General features: G+C 37.1%; 1 protein-coding gene across 10 annotated transcripts in view; it reads left to right on the top strand.

Annotated features, from left to right (window-relative positions):
- VPS13B (vacuolar protein sorting 13 homolog B) overlaps positions 1 to 21279 on the top strand; it is a 498323-nt gene that overhangs the window by 93543 nt on the left and 383501 nt on the right. For all 10 annotated transcript variants that reach the window (XM_041123226.1, XM_030011504.2, XM_030011500.2 and 7 more), the window contains one exon: positions 19928 to 20112. In XM_041123226.1, coding sequence (XP_040979160.1) covers positions 19928 to 20112 — 185 coding nt within the window. The remainder of the gene's footprint in view (positions 1 to 19927; positions 20113 to 21279) is intronic.

Genomic DNA, 21279 nt, shown 5'->3' with positions numbered 1-21279 from the left:
TGGACATCTTTTAAATTGTATAGCTAATCTATTTTTATATGAAAGTAAAAACGTCTGGCCTTTTGTTTTTGTTAAGCATAACAAGATGCAAAATACAATGTTAATGTCAATATTTTACAACTACTTTATGTAGTGTTGCATGCCAGATTGTAAAGCAGCTTTCAAAGCTTTCAGGAGGATGTCTAAAAACAACTGAGAATTAGCAGAATGTGGTTAAAAGCCTAGAATGAATGACAAGAATGTTTATTTCCAATCAGAAATCTTGAGAGGAATTAGCTGATTTCTTTTTCTTTTTTTCTTTTGGCTACAACGTCTGTGGTAACAGATCATAGAATCGTATAATCATAGAACGGTTTGGGTTGGAAGGGACCTTAAAGATCATCTAGTTTCAACCCCCCTGCCACGGGCAGGGACACCTTCCACTAGATGAGATTGCTCAAAGCCCCATCCAGCCTGGCCTTAAACACTTCCAAGGATGGGCCAGCCACAACCTCCTTGGGCAACCTGTTCCAGTGCCTCACCACCCTTACAGTAAAGAACTTCATCCTTACATCTAATTTCAATCTACCCTCTTTCAGTTTAAAGCCATTACCCCTTGTCCTATCACTACATGCCCTTGTAAAGAGATAATCTAGTGTAAGAAACTTTAGTGTTATAACCCTCTATCACTTAAAAAAAACCCACAACACTTTATTGTACTTCTGAAGAATATTAAAGTAACATTAAGGAATATAGATTCTGAATAGCCTTCCTTTATTTTTCTGATATCTGGATTGATAGTGAAGTGTGTCATCTGTATATTTTGAGCTAGATATTGGTACAGTTATGTGTGTTATTTTATTACTTTTCTTCTTTTCTTGACCTGTCTTCTCTAAATTCCCTTCTTGTGACAAGTGTTCCAGACTCTTTTTCCTTTTTCTGGACTGTGGGAAGGTTGTCACTTACTATCTCTGCCTGTGACAGCTCTTGAGACTTTAAACACTGGTGGAATAAGGTTATAAATGGGGATGATGTGATCTATCCCTTCATGCTTTGTATTCAGCTTCTTGGTCCAGTAGTCTACTTTCAAGGGGTCTATTTCCTTGATAATGAGTCTCCTCTTTCTCATTTTGAGGCTAGACCAATGGCTGCTGGTTTGCGGTCTGCGAGGGAGCACTGGTACAGACTTGAGTAATAGCTGGTTGTGTTAAATTTCAGTGGGTGAATGAACTTTTTATGAACAAATTGAGGACCTGCTGGGTAAATTAATATCTAGGATTTCATGGCCTGCACTTTAATTGTTAGTGTACAGGGCAGTTAATTGATTGTTCTTGAATTGTTATTCTATCAGAACAAAAACCTGGAATAGAAACTTGCAAGTAGATCTAGATTATTACTGGTAAATAAAAAAATCTTTGAGACTAAATGAGTATAATTTTTGCAAAGATACTTTCTTTTGAGCTATTCTTTGCAGATACTGTTTTAGGAAATAAAATTTCAGCTTAAACATAAGCAGTGTGCTAATCTGATGAGGAAGCATTCTTGACAACATGAGATTTGATTTGTGTTGGCATTGTGTCTCTTTCCTTCAGTGTTTTTATTGAAGAGCTAATCATTGTTGATGAAAGCTGACAAAAGCTTAAAACTTGCTCTGCTGCTAGAGGAGGTCACATGTATCATATGCTTGGCACCTCAGCTGCCCAGAGATACAATGTCACTTGTTTCACTTGTGAAAGCCCTCATTACTGAAAGATCGCTATAGAAATCTAGATACATATAAATATATATATTCCAGGTGAGGATCTTTTTATCTTCTGTAGCTTTTTTTTTATGAACCATTAAGAATGTTTATATAATATAGCTGTTCTTAATATTTCAACACATTTAACTGTAAAGGTAAACATTTACTATGTCTCTAGAATCTGTTACATGTACATTAGATTGGCATGTTAGGTCATAACCTCCTTTTGGCTAACTATTATGCAGCAATATTGAGAAACATACTCTGCTAGCAACCTGAACATCAGCATTTTGTGTTTTCTTACCTGACTTCCTAGCTTTTATTTTGACTTTGTCACTGTGTAGTTGCCAAATGGTTGCTTTGTAAACATAATTTAGTTCAACTTTTTAGATTTCTGACTTTAATATTAAACATTACAAAACCTGAGGATTCTAAAGACCTTGTGTTATTACTGTTTAGGTTTCTGCTCAAACTTTTGTTACTGTAAAGGTGTTTGTATTTTTATACAGCTTTACTTCCATGCTCTTCCATCATGTATCCCCTTACAAGGCAAACATACCCCTCTCAATCAAAGCTACGTAGTGGTATGCCATACAACTTTATTCTTTCTTTATTCATCATTAGACTCCTTACACAATCCAGTAAGGTCATTATAAGCTCCACTAGGAGTCAGGATATGCACCTGCTCATGTCTGCTTTATGGGTCATCTTGAAAATCCTGTGTGAATTTAATGAATTGACCAGAGTGAGAGCAATTCCAATTGTTGATCCACAAGCAGTGTGGTAGATGAAGATCTGGCTTCTTGCACAGTAAGAAGTTATTTAGCAAGGAAATTATCTCCTGCTGACATGGCCTTTACCAACAAGGTACTACTGTGATGACAGTAGATTTTAGTATTTGCTGCTCACTGAAGAGAGGATTAAAAGTGTATGATGGGGGATCAGGCAAACTATCTTTCTTTGTTACTTTTTTGATTGAAACATCTTTGCAGGGCATGGCCGGTGGAGTAACACTGTTTAGAACTAGAAATCATAGTAGATTTGTGAGCTTGAGAGTCATGAGACATAGCCATCATGCAGTTCAGTGCAGCTGCGCTAGTAAGAGGCAAGTGGACCCTGCTGGCAAGAAACACAGAGCCAGATATCCACAGACTGTGAACATTAGATCATAAATCTAGGAAGTTTTCCAATAAATTGACACTTGGGTCTTGATTTTGGCAGCCTGTTTTATTGACTAGTCACAGTAAATCAAGAGTAATGTCAATTTAGATTGTGTGTGGATTGTGTTTCACATGGGCAGTTGAGGGGCATGCTTTTTTCCTGGGTCAGAAGCAGAAACAGGTTAAAAACACATGAAACTCATTTTGTAGCATTCAGTTGTAAGTATTAGTTATGTCAGTAATTGGATATAACTGCCAGATGAAAATTCAGGGTATCCTTCGAAACAGAAAAGATCTGAGATTGCATGCCTGAACAGATGCCATCAGTGTATGGGACAGGAGAGTTTTTCAGTCCCATCAGCATGATGTGAGTTAGAGCTAGCATGTGTAAAAACCTGTTTGAACTATTGAGATATGCCAGTGATATGGGCTGTGCAAAAGCAGACAGAAACAGTCATTCTCTTGGGTTCTGCAGAGCTGGTTGTGTAGGATTGCCTCAGATGTGAACAATCGGTCTCGGGAGTATGTTGTATTGCCTCAGCATTGTGTACTTCTCTGCCATCACCTAGAAAATGCATCAAAGAACATAATACTAAATCAGATTTTTTTTTTTTTTTTAAATTTATTGGTAGCTGGTTTTGTATGGCTTTGTGAGCAGTGAATTTGACACTTTCAGGAGTTTGGTCTACTGTGCATCTTTGTGTTTGAGGAGCAGGTATGTCAGTATATCATAGCAAAGTTTGAACGGTAATATAGGGTGATTTAACAGTTAGTTTTAACAGGAGAATGATTTTTCATTGATAATACGGTTTAACATATCTTTCATTATAAAAGTTGAAGTAGGCCATGCTTGTGTGTAAGGATGGAGATGCTCAAGGGACTTGTGTGAAACATTTTCTAATCTGCAGTGATATTAATGTATCAAGTTTCAACATGAACATTTTGGGGCACTTTTCAACTGCAATCTTCTGGAAGGAACTGTTGTTGGTTACCAAGAACAACCCGGTCCAGGAGGACTTTGCATTCTTAGTACATGACTTGCAGCTTGATTAGTGTGACTACAAATTAACTTCAGTTGGAAACCTCTAGTTTATTTATTATTTTTTTTTTAAATCAAGTCCAGACCTAATGTTACTGCTTCTCAGCAGATGTGGCAGGCAGCATTCAACAAATCTGTTAAAAGTGCACTTTTAATCAATGTAAATTGGAAGCAGTTGTATTTTTTAGTATTGTCCATGAGGAGGAAATTCAGCAGAGTTGACAGTAAAGGGTGGTCATCTGTAGTGTTTCCAGTGCAATTATTTAGACTAATTAATTGTCAAGGCTCTTCAGTGAAAGTAAATTAAGCCTATTAACTAATATCTGTCCGGGGAAAGTGATTGCACATGGTGAATACTTTATTCTGGCTGTTGTAATTGTTGCCATCAGTATTTGCTGGCATTTGTACTAGAAACAAGCAAATGGTATTTATTTCAAAATGTGTAGGATTTTCAGGGTGAAAGCTGCATTTTGCTTTACTTGAGACTGGTGAAAGGTATGAAAAACTTACTGTCTTAAAGCTGAAGTGCTGTTATGCAGCATGAATACTAAAGAAAATCTGAATCCCTAATATACATTCCTTTTGTATTGGAGGTATTTGAAAATTCTGTTTCTCTTACTTAGTGTTACCACTATCTGTAGAAAATATCTGGTTAGGATTTTCAGTGATATTCTCAGTTACGAGGCCTTACCCATGTAAACTCTGGCCAGAAAGATCCACTGGTGGCAATTCTTGACACACAGTGTTTGTCCTTTATTTCTCCACAATTTTGCTTGCAATTTGGTGTGTCGTCCCCCGCCCGTCCCCCCCCCCCCCCCCCCCCCGCCCTTTAAGTGTATCTGTGAATCACAAAGAGAAATACAGTCTTCGAGTTGGCATCTACACTACTAAATAAAACATTCCAGAAACCCATCTGTGGCACTGAGGCCTGGTGGCCTCTCATGGCTCAGTTCATATCCACATGCCTACCTGTAGCTTTCCCTTCCACTCCTGAAGGGAGGAAAAACAAACAAAAAAATTAAAGCTAAGAAGGGTACTGTTGTGGTTTCAGCCCAGCTGGTAACAAAGCACCATGCAGCCGCTCGCTCACTCCTCCCCCCCAGCCCTGGTGGGATGAGGAGAAAATATAAAGGCAGACTCGTGGGTCGAGATAAGGACAGGGAGGGATCACTCACCACTTATGGTCACAGGCAAAAGACAGGCTCAACTTGGGGAAGAAACGAAATCAATTTAATTTACTACAAGTCAAAGCAAAACAAGGATATTAGGAAGTAAAACCAAACCTTAGAACACCTTCCCCCCACCCCTCCCTCCTTCCCGGCTCAACCCCACTCCCGGTTCTCTCTCCCTCCTCCCCCCGGTGGTGCAGGGGGACGGGGAATGGGGTTGGGGTCAGCTCGCCACACATTGTCTCTGCCGCTCCTTCCTCCTCAGGGGGAGGAGGACTCCTCAGCCGTCCCCTGCTCCACCGTGGGGTCCCTCCCACGGGAGACAGTCCTTCACAAACTTCTCCAACATGAGTCCTTTCCACGGGCTGCAGTTCTTCCTGAACTTCCCTGGCGCGGGTCCTTTCCGCGGGCCGATCTTCACGCACAGGCTGCTCCGTCGCGGGCTTTCCCATGGAGTCCCGGCCATCTTGGGGGGCCTCTGCTCCCCCGCTGCCCTCCACGGGCTGGGGGGGGACAGCCTGCCGTCTCACCACGGGCTGCAGGGGCATCCCCTCCTGCGGCGCACCTCCTCCCCTCCTTCCTCACCGACCTCGGTGTCTGCAGAGGGGTTCCTCTCACGTTTCAATCTCCTGCCCCACTGTAGTTTCCCTTTCTTAAATCTGTTCTCCCAGAGGCGCTACCACCGCCGCTGATGGGCTTGGCCTGGGCCAGAGGCAGGTCTGACTTGGAGTCGGGGAAGCTTCTAGCAGCTTCTCACAGGAGCTGCCCCTGAAGCCCCTCCCCCGCTACCAAAACCCCTGCCACACAACCCCCAAACGGGTATGGTCAGGCTTCAGAGTGGGGATGGCTTCTGGCATGCTTGGTCTCTTCAGCATTGTTTGAGAAAGTGCCAGCCACCATGGCCTGAGACTGGCAGGGAGCACGCTAACAGGTAAACAGTATGCACAGCCACAGACTGTTACTGGAGCCTGCACTTGGCCTTCCTTACTTGGCAAATAAAAACTTGGTTGGGTTTTATTATTAATTAAATATTTTATTTTTATTATTATTTTATTAATTATTTTATTATTAATAAAAACAGGGTGCTTGAAACTTGCACCCTGAAACTGAAGGGCCTGGAAGTCAACTGTGGTGTCATCGTGCTAGCCAGCCCTGTTCCAATGTTGGTTATTACATAGGATTTTGAATGAGTGTACTTTAGTGTTGCGGTTGCTCTGTTACCTTTCACTTCTTTCTTTGCATCTTCTTTTTAAGAAAAAGCCATGGGATTTTATAGGATTGAAAGCACTGTTTTAAAAATTTGTAGTACTTAAATACAATAACTTGAAAAAATTAGATTGTCTTTAATGCATTAGGATTTCTAGTGTAGTCCTCTATAGAATTATGTTTCTGAAATTGTATTATTCACCTTGTGTACTAAATAATCCTCCTTCACCAAAGCTGTATGTTTAAAGGCTTATTGAATAAGCTATATAGAATTACTGATTTTGTTTAACAAAGGTAACCATAAAAAGATACACTTATGGAGCATTGCTATGTTGCTGGACAAGCTGTAGCATATCCTTCTTTGATTCTGCAAAGCTTCACTCTCAAGTGGTAGGCATCATTTCCACCTGGAGTGAGGTACCAGAAACTCTATAGTCTTAAATTATGCACCTATTTTTACAAGCATGTTAGCGTGACACTCAGCTGAATTTGATAGCCATGATAAATGGTGAGTAAAAACATTTTATTTAAAAAAAAAAAAAAGCTGTATTTATCTTCTTCACTCAGAGCAACAAATAAACCAAATACAAAGGCTTATGTGCATGTTGGCCTGTTCAGCTGTCCATAATACCTTAGCAGCTTTACTGCATCTGTGTTCATCTTGAGGTAAGAAAAGCATACTGTCCTGTGTCCAGCAGCATGTATTCTCTTCATGCTTGTTCCCTCTGGGACCCAGATGTGCTTTTTCTTTTCTGTGGGAATAGTCCTTCTCATAGATCAGGATTTGTCTTTGGTTCTAGGCTAAGTGTTTGTGTATTGTTTGTGTACAAGGAAACATCCTCACCACTTTTCCTCAAGCACTTTTATCCTAGTTGTTTATAGCTTTGTATTTTTTTTTTTAATTATTATTATTTCTTTCGTAATGCCTTTTAAAATAAGTTAAAGTAATCTGTCAGCTGTACATACTGAGGAACAGGTCCTGTATTGAAGACATGCTAACATTTGGACCTCCATTGGGCCTGTATGTTCAGTAGGCATTGTCTGATTTTCGTTAGATTTTGCTATTCTAAAGGACAGAAGCTCCCAGTTTCTGAACTAGATTTTTTAGTCTGACACATGTTGGATGATAATGTTAGAGGGCAATTTGAACAAAAAAGGAAGAACAAGAGAACAACTGAAGTCAGGCTCATGTGGGATGAGGCACTTAAACAGTGCTATGAGAATAAATCTGTTTATCAGAACAGATTTGGAAATCAGTTATGCCTGTCGTAAGTGCTTCTGATACAGATGCAAGACATGGAAAGGATTATGTTGGTTAAGACACGAATACAAGAATTGTGGATTCATTTTTCAATTAATCAGAATATTTATCCATTAAAACACGTATGTTCTTTAAAGAAAAACCTACAGGATTTCAAAATAAATTTTTAATTAGTTTTCTTTGCTGATGTTTAACTGGCTTTTCCTTTGAGTTTAATGACCGATTCCAAAATGAACAATCGAATAGAAGGAAATATATTTGGTAAGCATGATTAGAATATTCCTTTGATAGTCAAAAAAGTGCATATACATGCAGAATGACAGAATTAAGAATCTGATTTTTCCATTTTTAAAAGAAGGGAAAACGGAAATAGCATTGTTAGAATGCTGTCACTGACAGCCTCTTGCTCTGAAAGTACATGTATTTGTTATACTCTAAGTTTTATTTTGCATACATCTTGGATTTGGCTGTGTACATACATTACAGCAACAAAATGTTTTTCTGATGTTGTGTTTTACTGACAGTATCTTTTCTTCAGTATGTGTGTACGTAATAATTTTGATGGTCTTGAAGACTCACTAGGGCTTGTGGAGCTGTTAAGTAATGAAATAGATGTAATGAGACTCACAGTGAATAGACCAAAAGTGAACACAAAACCCCTATATCCATAGAATCTGTTTCAAAGTTTGTATTATTTTCGAGGAAAGAATGTTGTAAAGTCAATGCCAGAGTCAGTGCATAAAATGGTAAATTTAGATTTAACAATGATTGTAGTCTTTGAAGTAAAAAGTATTATGCATTTACTGACATTTAATGTTTTGCTTTAAATAGCTTCTTATCCTTTAAAATTCTTTTGAGGTTGCTAATTAATGAGGCCACAATATAATAATTTTAACAGCCTTTTTACTCTTTTCTGCTGTATGCAGTGTATACATGCGAATCATTAGCACACATTAGTCCATTCATGTCCTTGCTGTTGACGATACCCTTGATCCATCCTTTGCTATATTAAAGGTTTTCCTGGTAATGAGAAAAACAAAACACCCTTCCCCCCTTCCAGCAACTTCCTTTTGATGCTGTAACTTGTATCTTAAAGGATACTAGAATTGGCTTTTGGGCCACTTTCAGGCAAGGAAGAGTGGACTTAAGTGCTTTTATTTACCTTTCTGGATTTAATAGAATTCAGTAGTTGCTAGTGAATACAGAAATATGGCTTTGTTTCTTTTAGTCTTGTGTACTTTCTGTTTGTGCCATCTCCCTTCAGTGCAGTATTTTGGTTCAAATATTTATTTTGTTTTAGCTAATGCAGACATGTACTTTTTTACCTCTCTGACCTTTATGGTCTAGCTATAAAAAAATTGCCAGAATTTCAAACAACATTTTTTCTCTCACTGTAAATCCATCTTTTTCCACCAAAATATTTTATGTGTTTATGAAACAAAATAAGCAGTATGCAAAAGTATTTAGTAGAAGAAATTCACAGAAAACCCTAAATCCTAACCAGCTTACCTTTTTGGACGAAGTTTCTCATTTAGATCTGTTAGTGTTTATATGAAGTTGGGATTGTGTTCAGCTCTTGAATCTTTAGCAGGAAATTTGAAATGGTGTTAGTTCCCAAGAAGATCTTTGAACTTTTCAGAGAAGAAACAAAGTGGGAGTTTTGTGCTTCTTTCAGTGAGTTGTGGCCCATCTTCTAACAATTTTGCAGCTGTTAATAATCTTCAAGAAAAAGAATAATTAGGAAAACTTATCTACGTTTGGTCACTTTTTTCTGTTTCACACAATTTTCACGGGAGTATGTAGAGGTGAGTTAAGACTATGTATTCAAAAATGGTATACCTGAGAAATTGGCAAGGGAGGGCAGGAAAGGGTGTGTGTGTATTTGTGTGTGTATGGGTTAGATGTTAGTATTTTCTTTCTGTTCCCATTGTCAACATTTTGTTCCACAACTATCTTCCTCTTAATGCTCTAAATACAGTTTTATTTTTCCTGACCCCTACTTTCAGTTTCCAAGCACTTTCAAAGAACATTCAGTCATATAGCTTGTTCTCTTCACATGTGCTTTGAGTTTCTTCTATTATTATGTTCTTCCCATCTTCCAAGCATTCTATTGGAAATACTCTAAAGATGCTTCTTTTCCATTGTGTTCTTATTTGTTTCTTCTTTTTCTTGGTGTCTATTCTCCATCCTTGTGCCATAATCCCAAATCTATTAATCCCACTGTATTGTTTTTCTTTCTTTCTTTTTCCTCTTACCATTTGAAACCTGTGAGCTAAAGATAATTCTGTGAGCCTTTTTGTGCCTCTTTCCTTCTTAAATGTCACTGACATCTTCTGTCACTTTCTGTCTTGCCATTTCTACAAGGGTTGGGAGAATGCTCTACAAGTTACTTAGCTTTTTGTGAGACAGCAAAGCCTGTGGATCTGTCCTTGTGACTGTTCCTGCTCAAAGCAGTTCTTCCTTGCTCCTTAGAGAGAGGAGCTATCTTCCTATCTTCTATCTCAGTTAACGCTCACAAGCCACTGCTCCTAGCTTACAAGACTTCCTAATATCCTTGTTTTAGGAGATGTCTTCAGATGAGAAGAAAACAAAGCCTCTGTGCACCACATCTGCATTCTTGAGAGTTCCTCACATCTGTGTTGTTTGGAGAAGTGTCAGACTTCTGGGATAACAACTTTTCCTCTGCATAAAATACAGCTCTACACTCAAGTTTTTCCTTTTATAGGATAGGGTCATGTCTGGTCAGTGGTGCTGGCTTTGGCAAATGGAAAGGTCCTCACCATAGATAGGGCCCATGAGCTGGGCTGTTTTCTTGTAAATAATGTATATGTAATTTTTCAACACGTTTGACTGGTAATTTCCAAAGTGGTGTAAGAAATAGCAAAGAGGAAAGTCACATTGCAAATTTGGTGTAGGAAAAGGGTTTGAAATTTGAGGTCGTTAATAGAATGGAATAGACTAAGAAATAAACATCTGCACATTTTGAAATAAATTTATTAGGAGATAACTAATTTGTATTTAAGATGGCAAATTTTGCAGCTCTGCTGGGAATAAGAAAGGTAATTTGACAGTAACTTAAAAACAAAATAATGAGTGCAGTTTTTAAAGATCATATTGGATAGAAATCTATATAAAAAAATCCTTATTTTTTCCTAGTAATTCAACAAAATTCTGTCCTACAAATCCTATGTATTCTATATCCTACAAAAATACCTTGTAAATGACTGTATTATTAGCTGCTGAATTGACTGTGTGAATTTCCCTCAGATGGAAGGGATGGTTTCTGAGAGCTCTGCTCTTATTTCTGACAGCATGAAAGGATGATGGAAGTAGTTGCTGTTCTCAAGGCTGCCACAGTCATGACTCTTGCTCCCCTGATAACACCAGGTTAAGCATGGATCTCCTTGCCAAATGGCAGCAGCCTTTGTGTCCTGTTCCTGTTTTGTGGCATCATTTTCAGCAGATGACTATGTTTGTCAGTGCAGTTGTTTTCACTGAGTACCAGCATCTTTCTGAGCCCTCCTGGCTCCCTGTTTTACCTGCTAATGTCAACCAAATGGCTCTGTGTGGCAGATTTAGAGGATTGATTTAATGGCTGTTGCTCCTGCTTCTGGGAGTGTGTGAAGGGGGAAGGAGGAGAGGAAAAGGAAGAAGGAGAGGATGAGGTTGCTTCTCTGGACAGTAAAGTAGGCTTCTCTGTGGGAAGGCAGTGCCCCAAACCCTGTTCCACCCCTGTAGCTACTGAGATTGGATTACACTGTGGTATCCAAAGCAACGATACTGGATTTACATAAGCTAAAAAAAAATTTAACAGTTGCTGTGTTTTAATAAACACAGATCTTTGCTGTTTGGAGGCTTGTGGCCACTGGCAACTTTTACTTGGTTACCTCTGGTGGTTTTGGTGGTCTTGGTCATCTGTGGCTGTTTAGTTACAGCATCTCCAAGTTCCATCTGGTATGCGCTCCCCACCCCTCCCCCCCCAACTGTCACTTACCAGGAGGTAAATGATAATGATTGCATTTATTTTGGCATTGCTGCTTTTCCAAGTAGGAGCTAGTTCTCCTGAAACAGATACAAGGCACAACTCAAATAGTAGATGTAAAAGTGCTCTGCTTCTGGTACGATTCCCTCTGTACTACCTTCAAGCCAGTTCTCTATAGAAAGTCCTTGTTTCTTTCCAGACTTCTTTCTGGTTTTGGGGGGTTTCATTGTTGTTGTTGTGGGTTGTTTTTTTTAATATGTTTTGATCTTTGGTCAGTGTAATGAGTACTGATTTTTCTCGTGGTCCTTATATTTGGATCTCATTGGACAAAATGCAGCTAAATGTCATATCCCTTCCCTTGTCCCCAGTGATATCCACAATCAATGGTGACAAGATTCCTAAATCCAAGTAAAAAAGCTACAGACCTTCTCGCAGAAGTAAAGAAAGAATAGATGTTTAAAGTGTAAGTAAGAAAAAATGTCCTGAATTGGCATTAATTGCATTCCATGAGGAGGGTTTCTTGTCCCTTGTTTTCTGATTCCCCATCCCCACACCTTATGGAGTTCTGAAGATGCAGTTCTTCAAAGATACAACTTTATGCACAAGATTCAGTTGGTTGATGATGTGTATAAAGCTAGCCATATATATTAAGGACATAAAGATGACTGAGGGCTTGTGTTGTAATCTCCTCAGGGCAGAGAACTTGGAATTTTATTCTTTTATAGATTGCTCATATCACTTTAATGATTCTTTCTGGAGACTAGTATTAACCAGTGATTAGAAAAGGATTTTTTTTTTTTTTTCAAAGGAAGAAATAGCAATTAGTGACTGACCTCCTCCTGCAATTTGATGGGAGTTCAGATCCCTAGCATCTGTCCCATTGATAAGCTTACAGTCAGCAAGCTGAATTTGATCTAAACATACTAAATATGTTTCTCTAATGAAGTTGCAGGTTTGACATGTTCCGGCATTATACTTTCAGCAGCCACCTTAGTTTATCATGCGTCCAAAAATAAGACAAAAACCCAACCCCTTGTTGGGTTATCCCTTGTTGGTATCAAAAAATTTTTTGTTCAAACCTGTTGCATTTTGAGGCACATAGGCAATGACTTAACTGGAAGTGGAGATAGACTGCTTTCTTGCCGCCTTTCTTACAGTTTTAATCCAGCAGGTGGAAGGACTTATCTGATGCTTAGTGTGGCTGGATTCAAGCTGAGGGAAATTAGGACTTTCCTACCTTCACATTTGAGGTCTTGTTTTTCTCTTGGTGTCTCACAGCAGGTAAAGTTACAACAGCTGCCCCACTGAGGATACTGCTTCTCACTTCTTTGTTGCTTCACAAAGCAGTATTATTTTTTGCATGTAATGATCATCATTTTTAGTCTAATGATCTTAACTTTTAATGTCCAGATGTAAAAAACCAAACTAATTATTTTAAAAACAGTCTGTGTTTAGAGCTCCTAACATGTACGGCCAGAGTCTTGCATTCTTTCCTTCAAAGGGTTTTTGTTTGTTTGTTTGTTTTTTGCAAGGTTTCTTTCTTTTAGATATTTCTTTGATTTTATTAATTATTTTTGTTCTTTTAATAATGCATTTCTTTTTGCTTTGCTGTATAAAGCTAAATTTTATTGTTCCATCAAAACACACACTGTACTGAGAATTGAGAATGGATAATCTCTGTTCATTTTCTAAGACATATTGAAGCTTCTACTTTGCCTGTGTTGTTTTGTTTTCACAATTGTTTCAAGGAAATCTGTGTGTTTTCTGAAGCTCGCATATGAATTAACGCTTTACAAACATTTTTTTATCACTGACAATTTCAATTCCAGAACTGATGTTAAGAAAAAAAAATACTTTATAGAAGTCAGTTTTGAAATGATTGTGTTGTTCCCTTTTAATCCCATATCTAAAATTTTCAGAAGGAAAAGTTAATTTTTGTTGTTCATCGGAAAAAAAGAAAAAAGTTGGTGAATCTTGAAGTTCATTGTTTTTTCCCTTGTAATAAATTGTATGATTAGCAGTGTTTCCTACAAGTAAGAGACAAAGGCAGCTGCAGCTGCTGAAAATTCACTTGTGTAAGAAATGACATAGGATGTCAGGCAGCCTTTAGTGAAGCCTACAGAAGAGCAGAAGAGGTTTTGAAGACGTGTCTTGGAGATATTTTTGGAATGAACTGTTCCTAAGTGGGTTTGATTTATTATTTTTTGATAATCATTAACTTGGTCCTCTAGCACAAATAACTGTATGTTGCTCTCTGAAGACTAAAAATTGTGTTAGTGTATGCAGATGTGTGATATGACTGTTTTTTATTGTGAGTAGTAGTGACTTCAGTCTTGCATTTTAAAAAAATTATAATTCCAAGACGGTAGTAGTTAACTTCCTTTCCCTTTCTTCTTCTCCCTGCATGTTCCCTTTAAAGTTTTGATATTTGTCATTACGGAGCTAGACATTGTTTCCTTTACCCAATAATACTTGCTTAAATGTTAAGAAAAAGGATCAAAATTGTCATTTTCTTTAAGTTGATATGAAAGATCAGATTAAGTAGAAATACGGATTTGTTGTAGGTATGTAGATGAAGTCTTTGTTCATGTCAAATATAAAACCAGCATACATTTTCTGTTTGCCTAAGAGGAAAGGTGTGCAAATGCTGACTGAAATTATTTAGGCATTTAAATTACATTCAGGTTCTTCTAAGGCATAGTTCCTGGGTTCTAGTAGCAGGTTACTGGTTTTGTTATTTTGGAAAAAATGAACTAATCGTGTTTTACTGTACAGGATATGAGTAATAACAAAAATTAAATTTTTGGAAACATTTTGCAGGTTCCAGCTTTGCAGTTGGGGACTCTATATAAACCTCTGGACCCAGCTGTTCACCACTATATTCTTTCAATCACTCTGAGGTGTTGATTTTAAAAGAATGAGTTGCTGTTCCTAATGTCTACAAACTGAAAATATTTCATAGCAGGCCTGTGAACTTACATGGATTGGTTATATTGGTGCCTATGCACGGTGTATAATAAGGACCGATTCATGTTTTCATTCAAAAACAGTGAAGAAAACTATTTTCTTTAATGGTACGCCAGATTTATCCAAATATTTCAGCAAGTCTGTATTACAGTTTGTCAGCAAACTGGGTACAACCAAAGTGTATTTAAAAATCATTTAATTAGGACAGATTCATTTTCACTCCATGCCACTACACAGCAAGACTTGCTTGTTCATATTTCCTTAAATTTATTCTGGAACTTGTCCAAGTTCAGCTTTAATGAGTAGCCTATCCTGCTAGTTACATTAGGATTTATTTTCCCCTAGAGAAGAGTGTTTGAATTGGTAGTTTTTTAACCTGTTCAGTTAAATGAACATATGTTCAGAACTACATCTTAACTCTTGAGCGTAAAGATTTGAGAAATAATTATTTCTATTGTTGTTACAGTTTTAAAGTGCAGTTTAAATAGTGGTTTTAGACTCCAACTATGTGCCATAACTGTTTTAATATGGTGATGAGTTTTGATATGAAGTCACATTCAGTTGCTTAATACAAATTTAATGATACAATATAGAAACACACGTCTGACTTGGTTTACTGAAAAAAATATTTGTACTTGTATTTTCACTTATTGCTTGAATATATCTCTTGGGTCATAAAACTTGGTTAAATATAGCTCAGTACCTTATTAATGATGGATTTTCTGTATTAACAGGTGCAGTTTGGTAGCAAACTTGTATTTTAAGTTCTTTTAAATGCATTATTTGTGTTTCAAAACTATTATAATAAATCCTGAATTATAAATGTACTTTCATCACTAGCCAGGTCTAGTTAAAATTTCCTTTAAGCAACATTTGCTGCACACATGGTACAATACTTCCCCCCACCTTAATTTCTTTTTTTTTTTCTATAAAAAAGGATTTATGTTCTTCAACTTCCCATTCCTCCAAAGCTATCTCAAAAGGACCAGTAGACTTGATTCCTATGGGATTGTTAAAGTACAATAAGTGTAGAATTTGCATATTATAAAAAAAAATTCATACACTGTTATTACCCATAAGGGACTATTTTATGTGAAACTTTTAAGTTTTAAATTTAGCATGGTTCAGAACAGTAGCTGTAATGTGTATTAAATGAATAGTCAAACTTAGAAAGCAAAGTCTTTTCCACTGTCATATTGTATGCTGTGATTGTCACAGCTCCTCACAGACCACCCCCTCCAATTACATTATTTTATTAATACAGATGTGTTATTTTAGATGGAATTATTGCTGAGTTATGTTTGTCCTGAATTTTGCTGAAAAAGCTTTTCTACTTTCTTTCTTCCTTCGCATTTTTACATTAGGGAACCTGTCTTTTGAAATATTCAGACACTTTTTTCTGAAGTATTTAGTTTTAATCCTGCAAAATAACATTCAGAAATACGAGGGAAAAGTAGAAAATATAAGTTTTCTGAAAGGGTAATAAAAGGAAAAAGAACAGAAAGGAAAAATGTTCCAGTGCACTTCTGCAATGAGATAAATAATAAAAGATTGCAATACATGGCTTGAAAAAAAGGAATACTAGGAAACATTCTGATTGGTATCACCATGCATTACATTTCTTTTCATGTGGTGCCTGCAAAAGCTTTGCTAACAAGCATATCTAGTTTTTCAATTTCAATTCTACCTACAAGTAAAAGGTTTGTGTTATCTGTTTAATCTTGAGTTTTAAAATAAATTTATTTGTTGTGTACATAACATTTTTTTTTTTACAGGGATGGATTTTCCTAACCACAGAATCACCTTATATGCTCATTTACTTGTGCACACCTTTTCTGCTTAAATTGGTAAATTACAGAGCTTGGACTTGCTTTCCTAGAAATTCCTAGAGTATAAGTTCAAATTCTAACTTGGGACCAGCATTAGAAAAGGCCACAGTGTTGCAGTCTCCACCTGTGCTTTTCCTGGAACCCAGAGCTTTTCTTCTAGTGACTATATGGATATATGTGCATTTACACAGAGGAATGTTTGTGTATCTGAGGAGCTGAAATGGGAGATATGTTTTATCTAATTGTGTCCACAAGAGGTGATCTTCATGTGTTCTTTTGTGTGTGTTGTGTGGTAGAAATTGTCAGAATATGTTCTAGGCTTTTAGTTCCTTTTGGCTATCTATCTGAGTCAAAGTGTTTTTATTTAGTTTTTTTTTTTTAACTAGGCACCATCTTTCCCTATTTGCCTGACTTAATACTGGTATTATTTTCAGCTTTTGTTTTGTCTCTCCTTAAAGTAGTTCTAATTTTCTAAGTAGCTTATTTTTTGAAGTGTTCTGAAGTGACAAAAATTTTTTTTTAAATGGCTTTCTTGCACCAACATATTTCAAATGGGTTTGGATGCATTCTTTTCTCAGGTGGCCACATGTGGTATTCGTATTTTTTGGGAGAAGAACATTTTCAGGAAAGGTGTGCAGTGTGTTTGAACTTCAGACTGAGAGACAGGAAGAGCTTCAGGAGTTTTGTATGGATATTTCTTACCCCTTTGATGACTTACTTTGCTGCAGTTTGATAGAGTAGGGATCTCGGGCAGCACTAGAAAGATCTTTGCATGGCTCTCAGCAGAAAAGGCATGTAGGAGATGCTTAGTTCCCCCAAACAGGACAAATGTAATTTTTCTTGTTCTAACTCACTGTTTGGTATCAGTGACTGCTATAAAAAACCCCAAACAATCCAACAAACTAGGCCAATAATGAGATGTCTTCTGAAAAGATCTCTAATGAGTTTTGATTTTCCTAGCAACAGAGGCTGTATCAGTCCATAATACGGTAGATCCAAGGACTGATAGTTTCATTCAAATAGTAGACTGCCTTTTTTTTTTTTTTCATTCTGAAGGAAATTTCTACTACCAGACACAAGGCTGAGTTCTCCTATATAATCATGAAAAGTTTTTACTTCATCCATGTTTTTTCTGCAAATGGCATTTGAAGCTGGCAGCACAGTTGTGTCATTAGCTTCAAATGAGTTGCAGCTCAGAGGCAGTCTTGTTGCTGGTTTCCTCCCCCTTCTTAACATTTTTGAGACAGGTAGTTGTGATTCTGAGCTTTATGAGGTTGAAAAACCTTGGTCTAAAGAATACTGATTACTGTTACAGAAGGCTACAACATCTGTTTTTGTTTGTTCTTTGTCTTCCATCTGTATTTACATCCATTGTCTAAGAATCTTTCACAAGTATCTTCTTTCATAGGAATCAGTTTTTCTTTTATTCCCTTGTTTTTATTTTTAGTGAGGAGCAATGGAATTGGCTTTTGTGGATGGGCTTTATCTATGAAACTTTGATCTATGGTGTAGACATCCACAGCTGAGATAATTATCGTAATCTCCCTTTACAGGCAGTGGGCAGAAATAGTGACCTGCAGAAGGCAGTTCATTTTAATGCTCAGATCTAGAATGAATGGATCTCTGTTATGTATATAAGTGCTGTTTTCTTTCCTTTTACCTTAAAAGGGTCTACAGCCATCTTAGATACAAATGTTTGTTCATACTGTAGGTATCTAACACTTGGTGAGATTAATTCCTCTTGTTCTAGAGAAAATGGTTTTCAGTGAGCTGTTTCCTGGTATTGACAAGGAATTGAGGGAGGAGATCTGTTTGTGACTTAAGGTGAATTTTTTTATGTGCAAGTCCAAATTTAAAGTGATGACATTACATTTGGGTGTACCACCATGTCAACATGGTAGTTGATACATGTCTTCTGATGTTCAGAATGCTTGTTTCCATACCATGTTTTATATGTCACACAGGCCTTATCTGCAGCTTATGGGCCAAAAGTGTTAGCAGCAGAATACTTTGCTATTCTGCTTCTTCATCTAGATGATAATGGGTCTGAGAAGTGATGATGTGCTTTTTTCTTCAGTTTTCTTGAAGGGCCACTCTCCCAATCAGGTGCAGAATGTGCAAGGAAGTCTACTTCATATTGCCGGAATTTTGTGTCACTTCATGCTGCTACAGATTTTAGAGTTTGAGTATCAGGAATGGCCTGTTTCTGAATTCATGGAGCCTCCTGCAGAATCTCCACTGCTAGTATGATCTCACATATGTTAGGTTATGTGGCTGCAAGCATTTTCTTGTGGATCCAGATAGGAGATGCAGTGTGTTGTGACCGATTGTGACAGTTCCTTGGAAGGTTTTGATTTTGCTGATCTAAAGAGCCATTCAGTGTCTGCAAGGGAAGGTCTTTGCGTTTTCAGTCCCTTGAATATTTTGGTAAAGGATGCTTTTTTCCCTGGGCTAACGGATTGTGTGAGCAACTTCAGCAGCTTTCCCTCATTTTTGAGGTTCTGATTCCCAATGGAACATTAACCTAATATTGTTAATTTTCATGTGGTTTTAGGCTTGTCCCTAAAATGTTCTAATGGAGGAGATTCTCCAGAACGAGAATGAGCTACTCTGTTCATCACTGTTTATATTTTGGGGACATTAGAGAAAATAATGCTAAATAGCACAAAGTATATTTTGGTGATAGAACAGGAGATGATTAGGGTAAGAATAATAATGATGTAAATATGCTGCAGGAGAAGGCTCCAAAATAAGAATATTAAAGAACCTTTGTAGTTTTTGTTAAATGTAGCAGATCAATCTGTTGCTTAATTTCAGGTAATAGTGTATATATTATGAAGAAAAAGTAACTTACTGACTTTGCTATGGTTGTGGTAGAGCCTTCTTGTTGATAGTGGACTATGTTGTCACAGAAGAGTTTATTTCCAAACAGAACGTCCTTTACCTTGCACTATCCTCCCAATGCCTGTCCCCACCTGTTCCTCCTCCCCATTTAAAAGGTAAAAGGTATTGAAAAATATTAGAATCACTTAGTGAGCTCTATGTCAGCCAAATATGGAATATGAGGAGAAATATGGAATGTGGGGCTTTTTGTATTTTATTGTATGGATATTGTCTGTATGTTTTTTGGGTGGCTTTTTTTTTTTTTTTATCACTGGATATATCTCATTTAGTGAGACACTGTAAGCTTTTAAATAAAAATTTTTCAGAAAATTTAAATTTTTGAACAATTTCTTCTGTGTTTTTAATAACTGCACAATTTTATCAATAGCTCTTATTTTGGTGGGAACACTTGGAATTGCTTTTATTAAATATTTTAAAACCAAAAGATAATTAGAAAAGCATACATGATTTTTCCTCTTATGTTCTGGAGGGAGATGTAAAGTTATATCATGTAACAGAAGTCCTATTTAGGGTGAATTTCAGTAGAATCAGCTCTTACAAGAAGAAATTTAACAGGTGCACAACTCCAACCTTACAAACTAACTGCTTATAGTCTGGTATTCTGTGACTAAGTTTTTAAATTGTTATTTTTATGCACCAAAGTAATGATTTTCCTTTTTTTTTTTTTTTTTCTTTCAATGTATTAAACAGGACCAAGAGAGCTCATGTCCCACTAACAGAATGCATATTTGAGCTTCCTAACTTGACAGTTCAAGCAACTAGAGCTCAAACCCTTCTGCTTCAAACTATTTATCAGAGCTGGTGTCATCCTGTTGGAAATGTCAGTTCGGTGGTGGTAAATGAAGCTTTACTGAATGAGGTTTTCCAAACTTCAGGTAAATATGTGATGCTTTTGGTGAAGTATTTATTATGGTACAGAGCGCTGCTAGTGAATGTGCATACAATTATATCCTTTAAATCCAGGTTTTTACTTATAGTAGTTAACATACAGAATGTTTTTTGTGTGTATATGAGTATTTATAGCTTATGCTTAAAATCCAGGATGTAAGCTAAGCCACCAAGCTTCGCTCCTTGGCACCAATTTCTGGATGCATTTAATTTTCCCATACAGGATAATTTTTTCATGCTTTCCTCATCTGAAACATCCGCCCTTGCTACCTTATATGGTGCAATGTTGTAACTTAAGATCATTCAGAAGTGAAGCTGGATTATTAAGAGCTTTATTAATCAATGGCATACATTGAATTTTTTTCAAAGGGCTGCAGATGTTTCTCATCCAGCTTTATAAATAGATGTTACTTAACTGGTTGTGAAACTGCTGAAGATATGCAAGTCTCAGTGATGATGATATAAATAATGAAATTGGTTACCTGTCATCCTTTTGCAAAACAACCGTGGATTTGGGGAGTAAATAAAGGATTTTGACCAGTTTACAGAGGAGACCGCAGTCTTCAAGTGCATAAAGGTCATCCAGAAGAAGATAATCTATTTTGTCTTTATATTTCTATGCAGGCTAGAATAATTTAAACCTACTGTTATTTAGACCCATTATTGTTTATCTGTTGTGAATAAACACATAACAAGATTAATTGCAATCTTTTGGAATTTTCATCATTACCAGTCTTGGAGAATATGCTGGGAGAATGATTCAGATGTAGGAAATCATGACTTGAAGCAGAATGGTAGATTAGACTACCACTGGAAGTCTTTATCAGGCCTGTTTTTCGCAGTCCTATTTTCCTTTTTCAGTCCTGTTGTTTTTTAAAGTTAAATCTATGTTGATGTGGTGCAAAAGAACTGTTGTATTTTCAGGTGGGTAACCCTTTTAAGTGCTTAGTTTTGCCTTCTTTCCCAAAAGTCACTGCTTCTCTTCATTCTTTGATTCTGTGTGAGTCACCTAAGGATGAGATGGTGAGGTTTTGTTCTGAAGTACTGGTACTTCTGAAGGTAGCAGATTTACAATCCACACCTTAGCAAAATGTGAATATACAATCATTTGATCATCTGAGATGGTCTTAGGGTTTGCACAGTTAAAAACTAAC

This window comes from Aquila chrysaetos, chromosome 4 (genome assembly GCF_900496995.4).
Source record: "Aquila chrysaetos chrysaetos chromosome 4, bAquChr1.4, whole genome shotgun sequence".
Classification (NCBI taxonomy): domain Eukaryota; kingdom Metazoa; phylum Chordata; class Aves; order Accipitriformes; family Accipitridae; genus Aquila; species Aquila chrysaetos.
Note: the sequence above shows the minus strand (reverse complement) of the source record. Positions and strands in the feature narration are given on the sequence as shown.